The 25,472-nt window shown below is 41.0% G+C and overlaps 1 protein-coding gene across 2 annotated transcripts in view; it reads left to right on the top strand.

Moving 5' to 3' along the window:
* atp8a1 (ATPase phospholipid transporting 8A1) overlaps window positions 1-25,472 on the top strand; it is a 97,887-nt gene that overhangs the window by 38,002 nt on the left and 34,413 nt on the right. Inside the window, exons 14-25 of one of the 2 annotated variants that reach the window (XM_068592539.1) lie at window positions 88-176; window positions 3,708-3,752; window positions 6,320-6,392; window positions 10,067-10,172; window positions 12,012-12,094; window positions 13,473-13,522; window positions 13,860-13,929; window positions 14,920-15,004; window positions 16,268-16,407; window positions 18,357-18,495; window positions 21,206-21,270; window positions 24,946-25,118. In XM_068592539.1, coding sequence (XP_068448640.1) covers window positions 88-176; window positions 3,708-3,752; window positions 6,320-6,392; window positions 10,067-10,172; window positions 12,012-12,094; window positions 13,473-13,522; window positions 13,860-13,929; window positions 14,920-15,004; window positions 16,268-16,407; window positions 18,357-18,495; window positions 21,206-21,270; window positions 24,946-25,118 — 1,118 coding nt within the window. The remainder of the gene's footprint in view (window positions 1-87; window positions 177-3,707; window positions 3,753-6,319; window positions 6,393-10,066; window positions 10,173-12,011; window positions 12,095-13,472; window positions 13,523-13,859; window positions 13,930-14,919; window positions 15,005-16,267; window positions 16,408-18,356; window positions 18,496-21,205; window positions 21,271-24,945; window positions 25,119-25,472) is intronic. The other variant, XM_068592547.1, reaches the window with a different exon arrangement.

Raw genomic sequence — 25,472 nt, 5'->3', positions numbered from 1 at the left:
GATGCTTAACATTATGCTAATGCTTACTTAAAAGGTGCATCTCTGCTTTGGAGTTAAATATTTACCCATTCTGACTCTACCATACAGGTGAAATACATTTTCACTGATAAGACGGGGACACTGACCTGCAACGTGATGCAGTTCAAGAAGTGCACCGTCGCTGGAGTGGCCTATGGGTAACGTTTCGCTTCCCTCACCCTTTTTTAATTTCCCTGCACCCCTCTTTGCATCCTCTACCGTCGCTTCCCCCATCACCTTCATTAAATGCAGACTGTGCATCAGAGTACAGCTGGCGTCTCTCTCTCCTCCCTCGCCTTCTCATTAGCAGCTGCATCGGTGCTCCTCTCAACATAAACTATAAATAAAAGTGAACAGACATTTGCAAATTTGCAAGCACTTTACTTTTGACTTCGTAGGCTGATGTCCATCGTATGCCATGTTGGAGGTCATGTGTTTTTGAAAACTGGCAATACAATTAATATTTTCCCTACAAGGTCCAAAGTGTGACACAAGTCAGACACAAGCATATTTGCAGCTCACAGTATCTTCTTGTAAATGTAGGGATTTAGTCAGAATTCGCTGTCCACATGAATTAACTTTTTCCCTCAGCGCCACTGATATAAAAGCATATTCTATTACATTTTAACATTTCATTAAATCAGCACTTAATGTTATTTCCCCTGAATATACTCTCATTTCATTTTAGTGCATAGATAATTAGCCTCAGTGGATGCAAAACAAGTGGGAGAGCAGATCTTCACAGAACCAAAGCAAGTGCAGGCGTGACAGTACATGATTAATCCCATTAGGATTCAATTAAAAGCTTGATTGATGAAGTGCAGGCTGAAGGACAAAAGAGTATTTTATCTGGAGTTTTCGGTACCAAAGCTCTCATTATGATATGATTGCTCGCCCCAACGTCTCATTGTCAACCCCCGAGTCACAAACATAAATCCCCTTAAAGTATTGATAATGATCATGTTAATGATACCTACATGATCATTGCTTTTATATATATATATATATATATATATATATATATATATATATATATATATATATATATATATATATATATATATATAACATTTGTTTTAAAGGTATATGCCATTTTTCCTGGTTATTAAATTGGGCCAAGCCTGCTGGTCATCAGGGACAGACACTCCTCCCTGCAAAATGAAGTTTGGCAGCAGTCTCTCTCCTTCATCCCAAGCAGAGATGTTTTTCTTTGATTCTCTGAAACGAGGACTCCCTCTTATGCAACTGATAAATATGGATGAGTGTTTCATAGCAGGAGAGGAAAAAGGGCAGGTTCTAATGAGGCTGGGCTGTTTGGATGATGCTATCATTTGTCCGGCTCCTCTTCCTCGTCTACTGGGTTACCAAAATAAGAGTTTGAAGGGTTAGAATCTAACACTGTTTACAATGCATGTCATTGTTCTCTATTTCTTATTCACTTGACAATAACAATGTAAACTATAGCCGTTATATACATCCACTGCAGTGCTATAACAATGGATTCATTTAATAAGTTTAACTTAATCTTTCCTCTCTTTCGTAAAGTATGTCATCAAATAGTTCATGTTTCATGTTTATCTCACTATTTCTCAAAATGTGTTGGCCAGTTGTCACATAGCACTGATCTCTTAGCGAATGTTTTGGGTGTTGACACTATTTAGTGTCAAATTGAATCAGTTTTTATTGAGTTCATGACACAGTTCATATTTATGGCAGTCAGTGTTTTACAGGCAAAAATAATGAGATGATGCAATTACAAGTAAATGATCTGTTGTCTAATTCATCATGCTGTTGAACAGGGGTTGATGTTAGTACAGAATATGTACAAGTTCTTAGGTTTAGGCTTCCACAGTTATACGCGATAGATATTTAATGATGTAAACACATAATGAATTAATGATTGTTGCCTTTTCCCCAACCGTTTAAATAACTTGAATCTTTTGACACATTGTTATAAACAGTCTGAGTTTGATGACTGGTACTTCCTTCCTGTCCTCACAGTACATATCTGGTTTGACTGCATCCAGTCTGCTGTCTCATGTTTATCATGACATCTGGATGAAAGTATGTTTGAGACAGTTTGATTCAACTCAAAATGCTCTCTCAGTAACATGGCTCTGGCTCTGCAATTAAAATATGTCAAAGCCTCTTTTATGTTAAAAGGATGGATTTCAAAATATATTGACAGTACTTCAGGATATAGTTGAATGCTCTTGTGTAAAAATAAAATAATAATTACAGTTAAAATTTAGATTTAACATTTCATATTTTAATACAAATGTACATGAATAGCTTACTGTGTGGCATGACTTGTAATTTGGTGCCAGCACACAGAGTCCCCCCTTCCACTGCCGCCTGCATGTGTTCCTCACCATAAATTAAGTGTGGCTGTAATTAATAAAGTCAACCCCAAGGGTGTCGGCATTAATTAATTCCACTGGATTGGAGTCCAAATCTCAAGGAGAGAGCTGTTTAGGCGAGAAATGCTCCCAGAATCCTCCTGGGTGTTATTAGTTTGGAGTTGAGTGAAAGCATGTTGGTTTTACATGTAATTAACGAACAAAAAACTGAACCATGTGTTTTTGATTTTCTTGAAAAGGTGATTTGTGATGGTAAAGTGTAACCCAGTTGACATGGGATGTACGCTGGATACAGTTGTTACTAATACTCCACATCAGCCCGAATGCAGACGGATTGGTTCGTTGTTTATGGAGAAAACCACAATGTTGCCCTCCTGAAGGTGCACGAGTGAACAGGCTCACAGCAGGAATCAAACGGAGTTGGAATAAAAAATGGAGAGCCGTAATGTTCAGCGAAGCGTGTCGTCTGGTCGGCTCCCCTCCGTACAGTTCGCAAAACGCTGCACTGCAGTTAGTCTGCCAGAGCAGAGATGACAAAATAATTTGTTGCCTCATTTTAGAGCAGTGTGCACTCTGACCACATTTAGTTCCAAACATTGGCTGCTTTCTTTGGTGGCCTTAAAAATAAACCCAGATTGTTCACGTTCAGCTGTTCAGTCGCAGCTGTAGTTCCTGCTGTTGGCTGATGATGACGAACGAGCGCCGAAGACTTCTTACTATCAGAAGATTATTCTCAAACGTTCATATTTTCGGTCCAGTTTGTTTCTGGCTTTCTCGTTTTACGGAGGGTTTTATTTGTCTTTTCCAGATTTTAGACTTAATAATCTCAAAGAATACTCAAGTTGTTTCGTATTTTTTTTTCTACAACCTACCAGCACGACCGGAATATGCCGTCAAAGACAACGTGTAAAAACAAGTTATGTGCTGGACTAATTTCTGCTACATTCACCGAGGTTTATACGCTTTCTTTTGGTACGAAATATCAAACAAGATATGATATCAATGTCATGTGTTTATGAGTCAGCTGTAGAAGTGTTTAGTTTTTGTTTTTTTTGCATTAGAATAGAATCACCTTGTTTTTTTCCACTTCTTAACAGTCTTTGTGCTAAGCTAACCGACTTCTAGCATACAGACATGGGAGTTTGATTCACACCCGCTGTAATCACTGCTCCCCACTACAACACCTCAGCTTCCCGGCATCCGACCTGTCATACTCTAACAACTGCTAACCCATAAACAAACCCATCTTTAATCCAATCCTGGCGTCTGCACATTCACAGAACATGTTAACAATAGACTCTGTCATCAAGGTAATCTTTTCTCCAACAGCCACGTCCCTGAGGCTGAGGAGGGTAGTTTTGCAGAGGACGACTGGTAAGATGACTCGGTGTGAAATGGTGATCGTTTTTCCCCCCCCGCTCCTAGCTTCTGTGATGTAGTAGTGCTGCCTTGCCTTGTGGAAATCGTGACTTTGAACACAATACCTTAATGTGTGTTTGCTGTTGTTTTTTCTTTGTGCGTTGAGTACACTTTGGACGTGTTGTATGTGATTGTGACTCTTGATTCACTGTGCGTATCCGTACAGCCCGAAACAAACGTTCTCTTACATGTTGACAGTGCTAGAATTCTTTTTGAATTCGACGTGACGTTTTGTGGCTTCGCAACAAGCACTTGTACATTCAGCAAGTTTGAAAGACAAAGCCTTGAGTGTCTGCTGTGTTGAGACTGTTGAGACTGTGCAGCACATTCTTCTTTACCCCAGTTAACACCAAACTAACTTTGGAGGTTGAAGATGCACACGTATTATCTCTCTATCTCTACCTCTATCTCTCTCTAACACAGACACTCTCTCTAACAGTCCTTGTGAGATCCATCTGCTACAGTGTTGAGATCTGCAGTAACAGCATGGGTGTGTCTCATCCATTTTGCATGGGGGCTTGGGGCCTGTTTGTTAATGCCTATTATGCCGAATTGTTGAATCTTGCTGTTTTGAAGGAAGTTCCCAGCTTCTATGAGGGCATGTCTCTTTTTGCTGCTTTTTCTCTCTGACTGAAACAACTGAGTTAGAGGCTTTATTCGTACACAACGTAGGTTAAGGATGCAGGAACAAGAAGGAATGAATGTGTGTGTTTCTTGCCTAATGACAGATATACAACAAAAGCAACACTGGATAGGGCTTCATCCCATGGTTCCCTTTTAAAATGGAGGTTAATTTAAATCGAAGCCTTTCTCATTCCAGGGTCAAACACAATCAGCTCTGTTGGGCATTTATTATTTCCAGGACAGCATGCGTGTCACAGGTTTGATCAGGAACCGGTCTCCATGCTATTGACTGTGAACAGCCAGCCTTGTTCCCATAGTGACAGGACCTCTGTGTGCAGGCAGATAATCAATAACGAACCGTCCTCCACTCCCAGCCCCCGTGCCTCTGACATTTCATCAAGACAACGGGCGTAGCGGACGCTGCTGCTGCTGCTGCTGCTGCTGCTGCTGCTGCTGCTGCTGCTGCTGCAGAGAAAAGCTTCGGGCTTCCTTCCCCGTCTAAGGGATAAAAAACAGTAATAATGACTCTATAGATTTTCTTTCAAAAGGTACTGGAGTTTGTCAGTCTCTGCAGAATCTTTTTTTGTATTATTTCACATGAATGCACAAGGCTTTAGAAATATATAAATGTATCTCAAACATATATCTTAATAAAGCCTGCAAGTGTGATACATTTCCCAAACCTGCAGTGCATCTGTGGAGGTGTAATATTGACTCGAGCCCTGCTGTTTGATGGCCTCGCTGTGTTTTTCCCATATTTCTCTTCTCTAAAACCTCAATTTGTGGTGCAGTGGATGGGAGTTTTGCTGTTTTGGCTCTGAGGAATCCAAACGTTGTATCCTGTGAGATTAGAAAGATTTATGGTTTCTAATGTCGGCCTTTATAACACTTCTATCAAGCCCCTGTGCCGCGCACAAAGCTGCCGTCTACCTGATCTATCGGGCTCTATTCATCACAGAATTGGGAATCGATGCCTGCTGGACAGCCAGAGAGCAGCTGGTCGCTCCATACAAAATCACTATTGAAGGAATATAAAACACATCTTTACCCTTTAATCAATGAAAATGTCTTCGCTGCGATCCAAGATCTTGTTTTCGGAATTCAGCATGTTTTTCTGTTGTTGGTGAAAGATTGTATTGTCATTATTTTTTCTTTTTTTGGGCGGCTATATTCCTAATGGAATTACATTCATGAATTATTTTTGCATCTTGCCAGTAACAAATTGCATTTGCGGAACAAGAATGAGAGTCTTATTGTGTTTCCAGGACTTTCCTCTGGTTTTGCTTTGATTAATGTGATCAATATGATTTATTGTCGCTACCTCTGAGAGCATGGACTGAATCCCAAACAGTAATATTGGACATCACGTTAATAAAGCTCAGGAGACCTACGTTTGCATTCTGTCTGCGTTGTGGTTGATACTTTCTTTCACACATGTCAATACTGTTGCACAGCACTGGCTGCTGTTTCAGTTGGTCTCTTACAGCTCGAGAGAAATTCAACGGCCTAATCAACAGTGATTTTAATTGTTGGGTGCAGTTTTTCTTTGGGTGTGTCATTGTTTTGCCAGGCAGCGGAGTGGGAGACGATTCATTAGAGGGCATTTGTTTTACATGTGATTGGAAATCATTGTGTATTCTCCGCAGGCTAACGTTTGCTGGTGGTACATAAGAACGACTTTGTCATGCTTATCATTGTCATCAGACGTAAGAAGATTGTTGTACTTTCATGTGAAATCCTTTGTTCCTCAGCGTCGTTGTCAGAAAGTGCTCTGATGATGATGATGCAAATGGTTTATATGTTCTTTACTCATCAATGACAGCGTGTTCTCGTTGGGCTGTCAGTGGTGTAAAGTATTACAAAAGTGTCTTTCTGACTTCTCCCTCTCTTCTTTCCAGCCACAGCACGCACTCATCGGAAGAGGAGGGATTTAATGACCCGAGCTTACTGGAAAACCTCCACAGTAATCACGTAAGTAATGTCAGAGTTCCCCGCCACTAACGTACAGTGAACCTGCTGTTTAGGACAAAACTAACAGGAATTCTGAATCTATTTGTATGTGGTTGTTTCTTCTTCTTATTATTCATTTAGGTGTTTTTGGGGTTATTTTGTTTGGATGAAATTGACTGAATATAATGAGGACCTGCTTATTTGCGTCTTCACTGCAGGAAACTGAACTGCCGTGGAGCGATTGCATGAGAGTAAACTTGTGGATATGGAGTCAGCTCAAAAAGTACATAAGAAAATCTAATATTTAGTAGTTGTGCCTTTGCCATAAAATCTGAGCTTGTACATGCGTTTGGATTTTGTCACAGGACTTCCGAGGGAGCAGTAAAGGCCACCTGTGGTAATGAAACGGGTGAGAGCTGTGATTGATTGGCTGGTTGAGTCACTCAGCTGCAGAACAGCGTGGGGGAGGCAGAATGTCACATCTAATTACGTAGAGCCGCACCGCCCAGGGAAAGTAGTAATCCCACTGTGATGTTTGCTTTGTTATGACAGCAGAATCTCTCCACACATTGGGTTTGTCTAGGATCTGCTTTAGTTTCTTATTGATAGCCCCGTGCCCAATGATAATTATAGTGCCGAACCAACCGCTGTTTAGAAACCAGTCACTCTAACGCTCTGGTGATGATTTTTCTCAGGATTCATCTGTTGTGTTGTAGTTGCACTCATTGTTTGTTGATGGTGGATGTCTCAGCACTTTTGTGAGTCACAGCTTTTCCTTCTCCTCAGTCACCTTTTGTTATGCAACAAGACTCCTCTGCTGATGCTGTTATGTATTTTTAAAGTTTTAACATGTATTGCTGGTCAACTCTCAACAATGGAATCCTAAATATTATGAGAAATTTGGATTTTCTGCTTGATGAGGATCGGTCCACTTTCATGTTTGCTTGGTGAACATGAAGATACAGCACAGCCAGCAGCTGCTAGGCTTGACATTAAGACTGAACACAGGATAACTTCATATTTACTGCACAGACATGAGGGAGGTTTTGTCCATCTCATCAGCATTAAAGAGTATTTTTTTAAATGTTAAATTGTCTTTTGAATCTACAAGAGAAACATTAACCTTCAAGCCGTCAGTGCTCCCCTCACTCTTATGTGACGCATCGATGCTAAATGTAACGATGCATTTCATTTAACACCTTATGTTCTCACAGTTCAAACACTTTGTCCTTATGGCCATCAGGATTCTTCTTACTTAAACATTACTAATCCTTATCATTAACAACACGTTTGCGTCGCTGCGGGCTATTTGTGGGAGTAGTGTTGATACAGTGTTGAGGGGGATGGCAGTGCTGACAAAAATAAACATCCCCTCTGGTGTTTTTCATGTTCTCTTGAGTCACTGGACATGTTCTCCGCCTGCAGAGCCTCAGCAGCCTTCGTTGGTGTATGTTTGCTCGCTGGCTCGTCCGGGCACTCTGCTTCATTTTCTTTTTGACCCTTCAACTATTTCCACACTGGCCACGTCTGAAGTGATGAGTGTCCGTCACTGTTGTCGTGACACAGATTACCCAGGAGTCAGTGGGGGCGATAGCTGGCAGCTCGGTATTAGCTGTCACTTCTAATTGTGCCGTCAGAGCAAAGCTCACAATGTGCCCTGTACTCTCTGTCTCTGCGTAGGTTTCCACCACCCTGGATAGCAAACACGCGCTTATACATCTATGCTTGTGAGGACCCTCATTGGCGTAATGCATCACTGAGCCGAGACCATTAACCTAACCTCAGGAATAATTTGACACATTTTTAAATATTTTGAAATTATATGAATCAGTTAACTATAAGCCAGGAGATGATTAGTTTAGCCTAGCATAAGAAGCAGCAAACCTGGCTTCGTCCATGGGTAAACAAACATGTGCCAATCAGCACCTGTAAAGCTACGAAAACTGGACCGTTCCTTAGCTCAGTGTCTTTGAGGAGTCTGGTCTTCACAGTTGCGTTGCCAGACAAATGACAAAGATTCGCAGGAACGACATGCCCAACCCCATCACAACCAAAACATCATGCTGTTAGAGGATTTTGAATTGTTTTTTTCATAAACCCTGACCAAGTTTGACACTTCACAGCCAAATGTCGCCAAAATGTCAGTTCTTTCAAAAGGTGTCCTTCCAGTAAGAAACTCCACTGGCTCCTCACAAAGATATAAATATAAGAGCCCCCCCACACACGCACACACACACTGACATGTCCTTCAGAGGATACCTGTCAACCCAAACCAGATTAGCATGCTGCTCTCGCAGCCACCTGGACTGTAATAGACTCTGTGTACTTTCATTTACAGGAGGCCCTGCTTCCTCTATTCATGTTCTCCTTTGTTCCCTGTTAGACATCTCTCATCAGAGTTGCCATGGCCAACAGAAAGAGCAAATTTAACAATACCGTGTGTGTGTGTGTGTTTGTGTGGGGGTGTAGTGGTGTGTGGGTGTTAGAGAGAGAGAGAATATGTGTTTGCAGCCTTTTGTTGTGTAGGGAAGAGAACAGCAGATCTGCTGTAGAGTCTCTGTTGCTTTATTAGTTGTTTGTAATGTTGGTAGATAACACTATGATCCTTTTCTGCTATTAAACTAATTTTTAACAACCATCAGCCACTTGATTACTGTTTGCTGTATGATTCAGGCCTGGTGGAGCCCGCAAGGTAGCTGATACCTCTGCCTCACTGACTCGAAGCTGGTTGTCCTGCAGCCTCGGACAGGAGCCTCAGCAGATGCGTCCGAGTGTGGCCCCCGGCTAGTTAGTCATAAGTTTCCCCTCATAAATGTACAATGCCCTCAGTTTATAGGCTAGGCCTTTTTTCATTAACTGGAACAAGTTTATATTGCATGAGTACATGAGTGTCTGTGTGATCCCACCAGCAGTGATTAATCCGACCAAACCTGACAGGAGAATACTGGAGCCACATATGTTTCAGACATGGACAAACCCAAAGTGGTTTGGCAACATGCTTGTAACAGATGAGTGAGGTTTTAAGTCAGCCATATGAGTTTTGGAAGGTTGCTTTACCCAATTAACAAAAAATCAAATCACTTTTATTTAAACAGTTTTGCTTTGTGAAAATTGAAACATTTTGTTGCCCCATTCTGTTTAGCTCTGCACTTCTTTTCTACTCATAATAAAGTGTTCATTTGTGGTCCACAATTAGTAATAGATGTTTTCTAAAAGGTTATTACTGTCTATGCAAACCACACCAAACTACTCAGTGTATCTCCCCGCCTGACGGTCAACACTAATGATGACACGGCATGTTTAGTGGGCAGACAGATTTACATGTCATGCATTTGTAGTTTGGTTCTCTGCAACATTTAAAATGGAGATGGTAAACTGGAAAGCAAGTCAAACCGTATTTAGCAGTGTTTCCAAATAGTTCTTGCAGTTTGATTTGTTTCAGACTTGCTGTACTAGATTGGTTGAACTGAACCTTCCTGATCATCATGCCACAAAAACACAGTACACATGTTTATGAAGCCTGCTTCAACTGTCTGTTGAAGCAGGCTGTGTTTGTCAAACTGCACTCTTTGTCTTTGCTCTCGCTTCCACTCCATCACCTTCTTTTAGGGGTTTTGATTCTGTTGAGTTGTGACATTTTTTTTTTTTCACTAAAGAACATTAAAAATCAAAAGTGCCCTTTCTACTTTCTGTAGCCTACAGCTGCTGTCATCCTGGACTTCATGACCATGATGGCAATCTGTCACACTGCAGTCCCTGAGCGCACAGATGGAAAAATAACCTACCAGGCTGCATCTCCAGGTAAATTACACCTTCATCAACTCAGCTAGTGAAATACAGATTCTGGATTTTTGCTGCTCTGGTATAATCCCATTGTATGATGTGCGTGCATGCAGTATAATTTAAGACCTTTTTTCATTGCCCAGACTTTGTCTAGTTTCAGGGGTCTCAAAACTATGGAAAAAGTAAAAAACATGAATATATTCAGGATGGCAAACAAGTTTTCCTTTGGGATTCTTTGAGAGCTCATGATCAAGACTAGATGTCTTGGGAGCACATCATCTAAAGGGCTTGTTACTTACACACTTGTACATTTAAGTTTGGGACACTGCATATAAAACTGCACGATAAAGTACTGATACATGCATTGTTTCAATGATGGCCAGGATAATTATAAAGATATTTCGCTTTACAATCAAATTCGGACCCCCACACTCTTCTAATCAATGCACACAATAATTCAGTGTGAGCTATTCATCCTAATGTTCACGACAAATAATGCTTCGAGTATTTGATTTTGGCCATTGAAAATAGAGAAAAATGTAGCACTTGTCAACGCTCATTGCCTTTTAGGGGGCACAAGCATCAACGCCGCTGAAAGGGTTACTTTCCTTGACTGTAGATGGTGCTCAGCATCACATCGATCTGAAATTCCTGCTGCAGGTGACACTGCCTGCACCTGGTCCCAGGTGCTTTCTATCAGCGAGGCTGTGCCCTTAGATATTTACATTTCTATCTAGTGACCTCTGTGTCTTTGCAACTGGAAAACCTCTCTCCAGCCTCCAGGTAGCAGTATTTCATAAAGACATTTATATAATCATCGGTCCAGGAGAGAGCCAGAAGTTATATTAGAAAATATAATATCCTGTTTACACAATGCGTGGAGGAGCCTCTCTATGATCCCTGTGCCTATCACATTCATAGCAGTGATGAGACACCAAGCATTCAATACATCAGTGTCATTAGATAACAAGAAAAATGAACTGACAAGAAAAATGAACTACCAAGACTCAAAAAATGTTGTGTCTTTTGTATTTCACCTAAATGAGTGCAGCTTTAGGCGTTTGCACAATGGCTTACCCCCTTAGACACTGTGGTTGCCCCGGCAGCACTATGTAAATATCCTGAAAACACGGACCCTCCTAATGAACTCTGAAAATGTCACAAGCTTAAAAGCTCAGAGCTGTGATTCAAATGTAAACTAATAAGTAGCTCTCATGGGGAAAAATAATAACACAGAAGCTTATGTTGTTGCCAAATTGATCAACAAGCCTTTGAGTTTATGAACAAATACTGAGCTGCAACTAAATAAGAGGTGTTTCAGACGACAGCAGTGATGTTAGTAAGCACAGAAGTTAAACAGGCTGACTCTATCTTCAGTTTAACATAGAAACAATACATGTACACATAATGAACACATGGGTTTGCTAAAAGTGTGTCATATTAACTGTATGAGTCAATACTTGTGCTTTTTGTCTCACATTTTGCTCTTGATAAGAGAGATGACCTTTTTTTTTTGCCAGATTGCTTAAAAACAATCATGGTCCTATGGAGCTTTGGGGTTTGAAGCAAAGCGGGGAGTAGCTGCAAAGAGAAGGGTAGTTAAGTGAACTGTAAAAAACAAGCTGAGAGCTTTTTCTCGCCCTGCAGCATCCTCGTGCGAGCTCGAGCATCAGCTTCCTGATCTACAGCTTTCAGTCACCGCCCTCGTCGTGAAAATGTGTCAATGAATCAGTTTTATGGACAAAATGGGAACATGGTTCTTATCAGGAATGTTCAAAGTTCAAGGTTTTCTTCAGACGTCGCTGTGTTATATCTGTGTTTATACGTAACATTTTTATTTATTTTGTTGCTTTCCAGATGAAGGAGCTCTGGTGAGAGCAGCACAGACCCTTGGCTTTGTGTTTTCTGGTCGAACCCCAGACAGCGTCATTGTGGAAATGGTAGGTTGCAGAAGACATTTCATGAAAGGCAAACAAGCAATTGTACCGATGAATGAATTCACTGCCACACATTACTGTTACCCTGCAAGAGTTTTAACCTTTATTTAATGGTTATTTATTGAAGGAATGGTTAAAAAGTTTGTTAATACGCTTATTTTCTCTCTGGCATCAATCTTATTATCTAACTCTTAGCAACTCTCACATCTGTATGATAACTATAAAGCTCCAGTCAGCAGCTGGTTTACTTAGTTAGCCCAAGTAAAACAGTGAATTGTACACTTAAGAACAAATTAAACAAATGAGTCATAATGTTTTACTTATTTGGCTTTGAGGTTCTGGCACTTTGTTACCTTTGGACAGATCCAGGCTGGCTGTTTCTCTCGTTTCCAGCCTTTATGTGAAGCCTTGCTAAACGACTCCTGGCTCCCTCAACGTAACATGAGATCAGATAAAATTTTATGGATCCCCTCAGGGGAAACTCGTTTGTTTGCAGCAGTGTAAATAATACAGATTTTTTTTTTTTTTTTTTAAAGTGCAGCATCAGAAATTTCGCATAAAAGAGACAAGAAAAAGAGACTTTAAAAAAGCATCAAATGAAATCAACCAATGAATTTGCAGCTTCGTTCAGCATCAGAAAAGTACATTCAGTCATTAATCCTGTTTTTTACTTGCATGCTTATAAAAAATAAGATTTAATCAGAGAGATACCGAAAATAAAAGAAAGAAATATTCAGAAAAAAATAAATAATAGGAATAAGAAAACTATAACAAGCATAAGGTTAAGTGACAACGGCATGAGCAGTCATGCATGTATGAAATAAGAGCATCTTTCACGGTAGCTTAAGTAAATAATTCACAATTTTTGGCAGTCCTTGAATTAAAACTGATATGCATAATGCCAAAGAGAACTCAGCCTTTATATCCAGAGCGGATGCAGAGTGTGTCCTCTCTAAAGCGCAGGCCACTCATCCTGTTGTCCCTTTAATTGGCTAACCTGATAATTGCACTCTAAGAGCTCTAGGCAAAAAGGCCAAAACCATTTCCTAATTATGTTTTCCTCTGCTGAGAACATCTTGTCTCCAAAACTTTTGTCCAATTTCTTAACCTTTATTAGGCCTTCTAAAGCTCTCAGCATCTATTTAATCACTCTGGCTTGTACCTCCCGGTCCCAACAATTAAGGAAGTTAATTAAATTTAACTTTGTAATTCTCCTTCCACCAGCTCAATGCTGGCAACTGATAAACACATTTAAAGTGAAATTAAGGCTGATTTGAGGAGGGTGTTTTGTGCTATTTAAGATAAGTTGTCCCCCAGAAGACGACTGGTGGAGATGTGTCCTTTTTCGAGTACGTTAACACGTCTGTCTTTTTGGATTTAGCCCGGAACAGAGGAGCGATACGAACTACTTCATGTGCTGGAGTTTACAAGGTGAACCACTGATAACAGCATTAATATTTTTAAGTGTTGCACACTGTAATTCGTTGGTAATAGATGTAAATGAATCATTTGCTCTGTGAATCTCAAAAGAGTTATAGCAGAGTTCATCATCTTCCTTTGTCCCTCATGCTTTGTGCTAATTAATTGTGTAACCTAGTGTGATTTCTCGTTAGCCACCTCTTTGATTTCTACTTCTAGCAGACGTATGCCAGCCTAAACCGTACGTGATCCTCTGCTGTAGTGTCGGTACCACCCTGTAATGTGATTTCTCTGACTCGCTTTCTCTCCTGATTCCACCTTCTCTCTTTCTTTCCTTTTTCTCTCACAGCACAAGGAAGAGGATGTCAGTCATCATGCGCACCCCATCTGGGAAAATCCGCCTCTACTGCAAAGGAGCTGTGAGTGTCTGTCTCTCTCCATGGCAACGCTGACAGCTCATCACCATCATCACCGCACACACACGCACACAAGTGTTGAACACTCTCCTCCCTTTATTGCCTCTCGCTCTTGCCGGGAATTGTTTTCAATGAGCAGCAACATCAAACGAGATCGCCATAATTCACACATGCATCTCCGCAAAAATAAAGGTTAGACAAAGATTATATTTCACAGGAACACAGCCAGCAACCAAACCGGCCTCACTCCACATTTGCATAAGTACATTCAGAAGAAAATGAGAATTCTTGGTGCAATTTTAATGATTGCAGAACATTTTGCTCTATATTCTGCTTTGAGTTGGCCTAGTAAGGCTTTTCAAAGCCTAAGGTTGTCACAATTTTACACAATGAGATGTTTTTCTTATACACTTGGCCTTATTATTGTGTTGGTTGTTTGAATTTAACATTATTTTATTCATGTAACACTTTAAACGCAAAGTGCTTCGCAAAGACATGAAAACAAGATGAATACTAAACAAATGTAGATATTTTCCTTAATTTCTCAATGCTATTTTGATTTTTCCTGTTTTTGTTTTCATGTGGCACTATTTTAATTTTTTGATCATATCAACAAGGACATTTGCTCAATAAACAAACAGTAATTAGCAGGATTAGTGCTATTGTCTGATTTCAGTTTGATTCTGAACTCTGAAATTATTGGGCTTTTTGTTGTTATTAAAACACATTGAAGAATAATTTATCTGTTACAGGATCCAGATACATTTGTAGGGTTATTAATTCCCCTGTAAGTAACTGCTTTTAAAAACGTCCAATTACTTCAGCACATGATGCTATTTGAGCGAATCGCAGCAGAAACACAAAGGGCAAGAGAAAACCAAAAGGGCTGGCTCCGACCTGAGAACACCCATTTGTGCAGTCGCCCCAAGTCCTAGAGGTTCCTTTCTTTCCACTCCGGGTGTCAATAACCAATGCGTGTTTGTTTCCCTTCAGGACACAGTGATCTATGACCGCTTGGCAGACAGCTCGAGGTACAAAGAGATCACGCTGAAGCACCTGGAACAGTTTGCCACTGAGGGTAAGTGAACGAACATCGCCCCCTGTCTGCCAATAAAAGAACTTCTCTTAGGATGCTTGAAATCTAAGCGCTTGCAGCATTTCTGGCTGGTCATTATCACCACTTGATTATCATAAGCTGCAGCAGAAGAAGTAGTTTTCTTTCCCTGAGAGCTTATCCTTGTGCGTCATTACTTGATGAGCAGTAAATCCTAATATGAGTATGTTGAAGTATTATTAATCTAACGCAGTGGAGCTGAAAGAAACCGCATCAGACTCTCCTTTAAGTTCTGTGTTCATACTGCCCCCTTGTGAGACACCAGCAAAATGATGTCATTTGTAATATTTGATGTCGGCTAAATTTAGCTTTAGGGACAGATTGTGAAGATCTTCAGTCACAGTCATTTGGAGAGGTGTGAATAAAATATAACGTCCTATGTCCTTCTGACAAGAAGAATGATCTATTAATAACGACATATTTGATCTTTCTGTCATCTAATTTGCATTGAACAGATAACCTATAAGTCTTAATTGTATTCAGATATGTCGACTCTCAACTTAAAACACAATTACTGATATGATACACACAGACATTATATATATGTTATTTAAATCCAGGTATTTATCCGGCTTTGAGTACAACTCATACATATATATATATGCCCAGGTGGGTGTGTAAGATGCCAAATGATTTCAAAATATATATAATATATTTAGAATATCATGAAATATTGCAAGTACGTTTTGCCTGCTGCCCTCCGCAGCTCTGTCTATCCCTAATGAGAAGTGTTCATTGGACACTGTTTGGAACAGGGCAGGCATTTAAATAATGTCTTTGCTGGTGATTAGATGAACCCGTCAGTTTAATTCCGGCCAAAACCAGTCAATAGAAGAATGAAAAACATCTTTTCCATGAAGAAAATCCTTCATTGTCGTTCTTAGTTCCTCTGTCAATGAAGAAATACTCTCCAGTGGCTCCTCACATTACACACCGGTCACAAACGCACTACTCGAAGCCTGACGAGATGGATTTTCATGTGATATGTGATCCTGTGATTCTTGCTTGATCTTGTGGTCCCGTCCACAGCCGTACATTCCTTTGCTCCTGTGCTAGTACTCCTGTCGGCCTCTCTAAACTAGCAGTGTGCTGACTGACATCTTCCGCCTGCGATGCACTGACTCTGGATAACAACCTCATTCAACCCCACTTGAAAAAAATCCAAACTACCCCTTTAAAATGTCATGACGTTTTGACCCGGGTGTTGATGCTGTTTTCCTCTTCCAGGGCTTCGGACCCTGTGCTTTGCAGTGGCAGACGTCAGCGAGTCATCCTATCAGCAGTGGCTGGAGATCCATCACAGAGCCTCCACCTCCCTGCAGAACAGATCCCTGAAACTGGAGGAGAGCTTTGAACTGATAGAGAAGGTTTGCATATTGAAAAACAGTGATGTGTTTGTGTGGTTTCGGTTCTTGATGCCATGGCTTCTTGTTATGCCAACACACATTTCATTGTGTAATGCAAGTGAGAGGCAATCTTTCTTTATCTGGTTACATGTTGCATGTACTTTATGTACAAGGTTTCATTAAAAACTGGTTTCTATTCACTTGCAGAAAAATCTGCCTGGACATAAACTCAAGGCCTCCTGTGTAACTAATGGGGTCATTGCAATTACACCTGGAAAAGTGAAAGTGTGTTTCTCTGAGAGATTGGAGGTTTCACTTGCAGGTAGAATTGGTTTTCTGTGAGGTTGGTCTATGCGGAAACGCTAGTCAAACACAGGAAGCCACAGTCGTAAATCAACCACTTGGCATGTTCTTCATGGCTGCCCAAAACAAATGGAGGCAATAAATCATAAAATGAACATAAAAGCTTTCGCAAGGAAAACCTTAATGTGCTTTGCTTAATGGGCAGAGTGTGGCAATGACGCTGCCAAGGTTTGGGGTTCATTGCTGTTCAGGGCCACCCATGTTAAGAAATGCCCACAGTCACGCCACACGGGGGCACAGTGGAGCTGCAGTGAAACTTGAAGACGGTCCAACACTGTGTGAAATCAGTGATCTGAAGTTACTCCTTCATCACCTCCCAAACAAAATGCTCCAGCGTGATTATGTATTGTGTAACTTAAGAAAAGGTTAAGACGTAATAAACATGCATATTAGTCAGCCTTGATCGGAGCTAGTTAGTGTTAAAAAAAACAAATTCACTCCTTTGTTATTGCGTTGTGAATTGAGAAGCTCTTATGCTTCTTTGATACCTAATCCTTCAATTGCTTGCTACTCTGAATTATATTTGATGGTTTCCATTAATTGATGTAATGATCGTATTCCCTGAATCCTGCTTCAACTGAGTTTCCTTCTCTCATTACTACAGTATGTTCCTAAGTGCGTACATGTAAAGTAAATTGTTCCAGTATGAATTTTCTGTTTGCTTTAAGCTTGGATGAATTATTTCTGGACTACTTGCACAACTTCCGCTCAACCAACTACCAACTACTACTAAAGACCATCACAGGGCCAGTGTTAAATGCAACGCAGCCTCATTTTGCAAAGTTATAACTTCTCCTACTCTTAAACATCAGGGGCAGAGTAGCAGCGTACTCACCCTCCACAGCGTTGAACAAACGCTCAGATTATTCTTTTACAATCTACCGGCGTTTGGCTGTTCACTGGTGTTATGGTCCCACCTTGGCTCGGGGTTGAAAGCCTGATCCAAGAGGTTCTTGGATCATAATCCACAAAGAGTGCCTTGAACAACAACCGCAGGAACAACACCAGCAAATGAGGACTCCTCAGCTGAAGTCATGTTCTCCCCCAGGGCACAGTTTTCCATGCTGTGTGGTAAAATGAAAAGATGATTAGAGAGGACAGAGCTACAGATGTATAGGCAGCAGGGCTCAGGTCACAACTTAAAGAGCTTCCCCTGCCTTTCCTCTGTTTGCTAGCTCCTGTCTCCAATCAAACCCCTGGGTCTTGTCAAATCTTTGGCCCTGTGACGGTACCATATGAGCTCACAACCAGCCCCAAACAACCACCAAGGTTCCTGGGAAAATCACCCACAGTAGTCTGTGGGTGATTTCTTGTGGGAGAGATTGTACACACACACACACACACACACACACACACACACACACACACACACACACACACACACACACACACAGAGTGACTGATCCAAAACTTCTCACGCCTGTGGTGGTTTTTCTCAGTGATAAACAAAAGCAGCTGATGAAGGGAAAAACACGTCTGAGTGAGTGACACAATCCCGACTCGCATGCTTCTCTGACACATGACGTTTTAAAGGCCTTCCTCTGTTGACTTGCTGACTTTTTTTTAATAGACCATTTATTTTTGTCTTTTCCTCATTTCTGGTGTAGAACCTGCAGCTGCTCGGGGCCACAGCGATAGAGGACAAGCTCCAAGATAAGGTGCCTGAGACCATTGAGACTTTGATGAAAGCGGACATTAAGATCTGGATCCTGACGGGGGACAAACAGGAAACAGCCATTAACATTGGTAAGAGTCAGACGTGCAAAGTTAGGAGACTCACCAATGGCCAAGATATCTGGATCTTTTTTTTGCCTTGAGTATTCTCCAAATCACTGCATCCTATCTGTCTCATAGTAGAACTCAATTGCATGACGAGAATCCTCCTGCTGCTAAATGCCCACTTCTGTCAAACCCCACTCCTCTCCAATCTAGATAGTAAAGCAGGCTAAAGTCTCCAAGCTAAACCAAGATTTAGTCCTTGTGACCCGTAAACTGTACTTCATGTGTAAAATTGGTAGCGTGGCCCTTTAAAGTAAGGTGGTGCCCCTTTTTAATGTAAAATAAATTGCATGAAAGACTGCCTTCACCCACATACTTCCTTTAATATTTGTGCACCCCGACATGCCCTGCTTGAGCACTCTGGCTCAAACGAAGTGGAAAGTCACTGGTGAACCTGATCTGCGTTGTGATGAATTGCACGCCAGCCTCTTACAGGTAGTCCAGTCAGTCCTGTGGCCGTTCTTCACACAGCAAGACAAACAACTGACAAGCTGAATGCTTCTCTGTCACACGTATCTAGCAGAAGCATCTGTCGCAGAAGGCCAGATGATGTATGAGCACACTGCACTGACATGAAATAAATAACATTGCATATGTACACAAGAAGGCAGCTCTCAGATATCTGGTTCCCCCCAGAGGTTTTAGCCTAACAGATGTTATCAGAGAGGTGAATGAGTGAATATTTCTGGTCCACTCGGTCCAGTTCAGTTTCCTTAATTGTACCTTGAATACAGCCAACATTTAAACACGGAGCTCAGAAAAATAGATATGAAAAGTACCACGTTTGTGGCTGTACCTACCACTGTGGCCTGACTGAATCGGCCCTTTGTGCCCACCGTGCCCAGATGTGAGGGAGCTCCGCAGGAGCACATGCTCACTAGAAGTATTTTTACAGGACCGCCGTTTAACTATGTTGCTCTGTAAAATCTCTGCTCAATATTGACTTTGTTTTTTTACTATTTTCCTCTCTGAAAGACGATCCCCATTGCCAGGGTTAATTGTGCACGTTTTCCCACATTCGACTGATGAATTTGGCCCATCACTTTTATGTGTTTCAAGGTGGCCAGAACCACCCAAATGCCTCACTTGGCAAAAGCTTTAATGCAGTGGAGGTCACTCATTTTCACAAATGACCTATGATTTGAAGCACGGCAGATCCGTTTGATCTGAAGCTGTAAAGATTGTTATTGTTTCAGTTTGTTCCTAGTCCTGAATGCTCCTGACTTAATAATGTACAGTAACTACACTGACACTGAGTGTCTGGCCGCCTGGGGAAAGAGCCATGTTTGCTCTGGGACACGCTCCCAGAGCTGTGAGTTGAGGATTTTGTTGAACGTAATGCTTAGGACAGGTCAGAGCCAGAATTCAGTGAAAGGAAAGTGCCCTCTCTTCAGATTTTTGCGAAATACGACAAACTTTAATGAAGGCACATAAACAGTTAGCAGAGGCCCTTCTCTCTCTCCAGAAATATACCGCCTTCACCTTTTACAGTCATTATTATCAGGTCCCAAATCTAGAGTTCCCTCTGTTGCTAAACATTGTATCTTTTACTTTAATTGTTGCTCCCGTTGGAACAATTGAGATTACAGTGACTCGAGTGTCCCTGTTACACATTCCTTCAGTCTTGTGGGAGCAGTGTTTAGTTCCACCTGAGATGGAGAAAGGCCAGGAATCCAACTTTCTCTGGTGAAATAAAAAAAAAGGGCAGTTTGGCCGCAGCCAAATGAGCTTAAGGTAAACACATCAAGCGGAAGGGCTGTGGCAGGAACCGGCAAGGGAGGAGGGACAGTGTTGAGATGGGGAGACATTTTCCTCACATTGGCAAATTTTTGGACGTTTGCACCTTTGCACTTAAGAAAACAATCTGCCAGACGCAGACCCCAACCGTGTTTGGTTTTCACTCTGGAGGTGAAACCCTCTCATTTCCTCATGCAAGGCCCCTCTGCGTGCACTGTGTGGGCATTATTGTGTTTGACTGTGGCTGTTTTTGTGTGTTTTGTGAATAGTCTTATCAAAGTTTCCCTCACAAAAAATGCCCACCCATGTATTCACAAGACATGGGCTTTGTGGTAACCCCCTTAAAGAAACTAAAATCTCTCTCCAGACAGAAGCAAAGTGTTGAAGCCCACAAATATTCATGTGGTTATGCCACAGATGGCAGCCTTTTCATACTGCCACGGGTTTAAACTGAAGGCTTCAGTCTTGGTCCGTGAAACATTTCTGTTTTCCCCAATGGGAGGCTCCCTCTACCACCTTGCTGGTGACCCTGAGCATCTGTCCCGGCCAAGAGCCGCGGGGAGCGCTCCCCAGAGAGCCATGTTTGGTAAGTCAGAGTTGTAACTGCCTGTTAAAACAGGAAACTGACAAACTCTTGTAAACCAAACTCATTAGTCATGTCCTGAGACACGGGCTCTGAGCTGTAACAGTTTAATTGGTGTCCATAAAAATGTTGCCACATATTGTAGTGCCCCTTTTTTGTTTTCTTCTTTTAATCTGTGTGTGTGGGTGTGTGTGTGTGTGTGTGTGGGTGGGTGTTTGGGCCCCACGCAGTTAAGTTGTCAATCTAATGTAAACTACAATTTGATGTTGTAATATAATTACTTTAAGCATTTCCTTACTACCTACGTTATTACTCTCCAGTCTTTTCAAGTCTTCTAAATTCCTTGTTTCTTTGTAGGACATTCCTGCAAACTACTGACCAAGAACATGGGCATGCTCGTGATCAATGAAGACACTCTTGATGTGAGTTTTTTTGCATTTTGCTTATCCACAAAAACTTCCTTCTCTAATCCACACACAACCCTTTTTTTTTCTTGGTTCAGTCATTCAATTAGTTAATTTCCAAGATTAAAAACAACGCATGCATGCATCTTCCAGTGTTTTCAGAACAGCTGACTATCGTACAAACACACTTTTTGATGATGTACCTACAGTAATTCCAATGTCCTCTTTGTACATTCTCTGCAAATCATGACTGTTTTCTACATTAGCAGCAAAGATGCATTAGAGATCAATATTAATAATAATCAATCAATACAAATTAAAATAAATACATCTATAATTTATCAATGTTTTGACCGATTTTAATTTCAATTTACATTCACTAGTTTTAATTCTGAGGTTAAAAATATAACATCATGACGACATCCACGAGTATAATAATCCCCTGATTTCATCACCCAATCCCTGTGAAAAAGACTGTCTTGAACCTGAAAGGTTGAAGCCACAGGGAGCCTTCACACTCCGAGCCACCACACATCACAAATCTGCCTTTAACATCTTTAAGACACCCAGCAGAGAAGTCTGTTGACCCCCCGGCAGGAGAGCCTTGTCTGTTGTTTCAAAGATTGAAAAGGGCAAGTCCCTGCACTTCCAGCAGGAGAAAACTAAGCAGAGGAAGCCACAAATGGAGGAGAAACCCGCCTGGGTTTAGTTTGTCCGACAAGAGCGAAGGAATGGTGAGAAGAAGAGGGTGAGGAAGGGGAGAGCAGCAGCAGGGGGTGTGATGACGGGCGGCCTTCACTCTGTCACCCAGTCGTTAAGCGTGATAAATGAAGTTGAGGTAGAAATGTGGGGTCGGTGCATTCATAAAGCACGCCGACCGGCGCTTTGAAATGTCAGCTCTCATTCCCCTGTGGTTGAACAGATGCTTACATAAGGCAGTTTGTTAAAACTCAAAGGGAGAACCCTCTCCACCAAGACTGAGGAGGCACAGTGACCGAAGGACCAGGCAGCAGGGCGGGTAGCGCTGAATGCTCTTGTAGTGCAAAGGAGAGTAATTGGAGCATGTCTTCCCTATTTGCTGTGTTTAGAAATGTTTATCAAAGGGAGGACCAAGTTTTCAACATCCTCTGTACTAAATCTTACGAGAAGTGAAATTCCCAAAGTGAAAGTTGGTCTCAAAGGTAGGATTAGGTCATTTTGAACAGCTTTGTCTTCCAGTTGGGGTGTTTAATCATGTGAAGAGCTCACGGTGCTTATTGCGTGTTAGTATATTAATCTTTATGAAGTACAGTCACAGATAGATGAGGCTTATTATTTTTATTTTTCTACAGAAAAGGTTCTTCGTCTATGTTTTGATTTATGAAGAAACGCTGAACAGAGCAGAAATTCAACAACATATACGTCCAAGGTGAAAGACTGATTAAAAAAAACATGATTTATAACTCAAACACACACTTAGGTGTCTTCTCAGTGAGCTGCAGGTCATTAAAGTGACTGAAATCATGTGTCCACACACTTCTAACTGAGGTAGAAGGTCCCCACCAGTGGGTGGCTCCAAGTCTAACACAGATGATGACGTTACATCCACCCAAACGTCCAGATTCCACATCATGAGTGTCACGTCCTGTTGGCTATAACACTCAAGGGTCTATATCAACAATAGAGCTCAGTCTTTATGGGAAGCTCTTGTGGATTTGTGAATGGACAGCACATACCAATTCCAAAGCCAAACACTAGCTAGTCACATAGGCTAAACTGGTCATAATAGCCATAACAAAGAGGCTTTAGGAGGAGACATGTCGCATTAGCGCTAAGATTCCTCAGTGGAAATTAGGGAAGAAATGTCCGGGAAATGGTAAACTTTGCTTATCTTCTCATTTGATGAAGAGGTTGTGCCCCCAAACAAAGTCAATTCTTACTTATGCTAAGGGTGTTCTGGCATATACAGAGCACACACATGCACTCACACTGAGATGTAATCTAAAATCACTCTGTGATTTTTGCTATGCGGTTAAATACAGACATCACAACCTGACCTGTGCTTCTCCTTAAAGTGTACACGCACACACACAAACACACACTCACACACACACACACACACACACACACACACACACACACACACACACACACACACACACACACACACGCCTGCCCACTGCTCACCATCTCATGCTGTTTTGCAGACCCCATCAGGGATGGTTAAGTCCTTGCAGCTGCTTTCTGCTTGTATCCTCTTGCTCAATTTCTCTCCTCTGTTAATCCATCATCTCTTTCTCTGCGTGTCTCTCACTCTCCTCCTCTCGCTTTGTGAAACGTAAAGCCCCTTTCTCCAAATATTTCCTTTAAGCTGGGGTTTCAGAGTTTTGTTATGCCAAGCGAACGCTGCCTGGTCCCCCTGGTACAATCTGACTGCTTTGACATATCTGACCTCAGCACCAGGCCGGACCCCTCCCTCCGTCAGTACTGCTAGCGGCCACCATTCTTTAAAGATTACAGCTGTTTGAGCATCTGCATGACACATTATGTTTGATACCTTACAATGTGTCATTGCGTTACATCGGCCAAGTTACGTCTGTCTTGCATGTAACCGTTTGCACCTGCACAACAATACCGCACCGCCATTAAGGATATCATTTTGTTGCAAGAATTTCTCTGCCAGGTTTTTTGGAGTAATATTATATTTTTATTGAAAATATACATCTATTACATCGACCTCAGCAAATGGTTACCACAGAGAAATTGGTTTTATTTCCTAATGGCTTCACCATCTGTGGGGAAGATGATTGAATGATGAGTGCAATGATCTCACCACTCTATCCATCCAGTCTACATGTCCCTCTACCAGGACAGTAAATCCTCTTGTCAGTTTCATATTTAAGGCTTTTCGTCATCACTCATCATCATAGCTGTATATGCTGTATAAGCAAACATGATCCATTCTCAGAACCCGTCTATGTTATCACCTTATAGCCAAGGTTAAAGTATTATAAGCATGGGAAACATAATAAATATCTTAAATATCAAGAACAGCTGCTAGGAATTTCTTTTTTTTTAACTTGAATGTGAAGAAAAGACCAGATGGGCATTTAGAATTTCAATATAAAGGCCACTGGTGTCTTTGGTATGTACTGACCTAAGCAGTGAAGTAATGCATACATGGTGTTTCGTTGTTAGACTATAAAAGTGCGTCATACAAATCATGCATCATCGTCATGCAAATGATAAAGAGTTAAAACTCATGAAAACATTCATACAACATTCATACAAAGTATAAGTATATATATATATATATATATATATATATATATATATATATATATATATATATATATATATATATTTGTGTGTGTGTGTGTTTTCTTATACTCAATCATTATAGTTTTCTGTAATTTGTAAAACATTTACTTTACAAACGTTATTCATTTGTATGTGCACTCAATTAGTTTAGCCTGGATAACAGATGTATGATTACAATAATTGTTTAACAAAAAAGTAATTCATTATAATAATGTATTCATAATTAATCATAATCATCTTGCACAGGGGAATCTTAAAAACCAATCCACCCGGACAAAAATAGCTAACATTATTTAACAACAGAACATATCTCGTCTTGCAGCTACAACATCATAGGCTTGAGACTAATTACACTAATTAAACTATGTTCATGATGTGTTTTTCATCACACAGAGGACAAGGGAAACGCTCAGCCACCACTGTGGAATGCTGGGAGATGCCCTCTACAAGGAGAACGACTTTGCGCTCATTATTGACGGGACGACTCTCAAATACGCCCTCACATTTGGAGTGCGACAGTACTTCCTGGACCTCGCCCTGTCCTGTAAAGCTGTCATATGTTGCAGGTAAGATTTACTCCTGAAACAATAAAATGAACCAGAGACAATAAATTCCACATGCTGTTCTTCCTGCCAAGACTTTATGCATCAAATGTAGTTCTGCACTATACACTATACAGTACTCAGCCTATTCTTACGTATCCACTTTAATGCAGCAGATCAAAAAAGTGGAATATACTTAAATTGTTTCTCTTTTTACAAAGTAATAAAATTGCGTACTTTGTCAGCCTAATAGCCTCAAACCCAAAGATAATTTTACAATGATATAAAACTGAAACATTCAGCAAATCCTCACAAATGAGTAGCTGAAATGAATTAATGTTTTTACTTGAAAATTACTTAAATTAAATTAAAAGCTCT

Source organism: Clinocottus analis, unplaced genomic scaffold (assembly GCF_023055335.1).
Source record: "Clinocottus analis isolate CAN_PGR_092001 unplaced genomic scaffold, fCliAna1.0.p SCAF_10, whole genome shotgun sequence".
NCBI classification, from domain to species: Eukaryota; Metazoa; Chordata; class Actinopteri; order Perciformes; family Cottidae; genus Clinocottus; species Clinocottus analis.
Note: the sequence above shows the minus strand (reverse complement) of the source record. Positions and strands in the feature narration are given on the sequence as shown.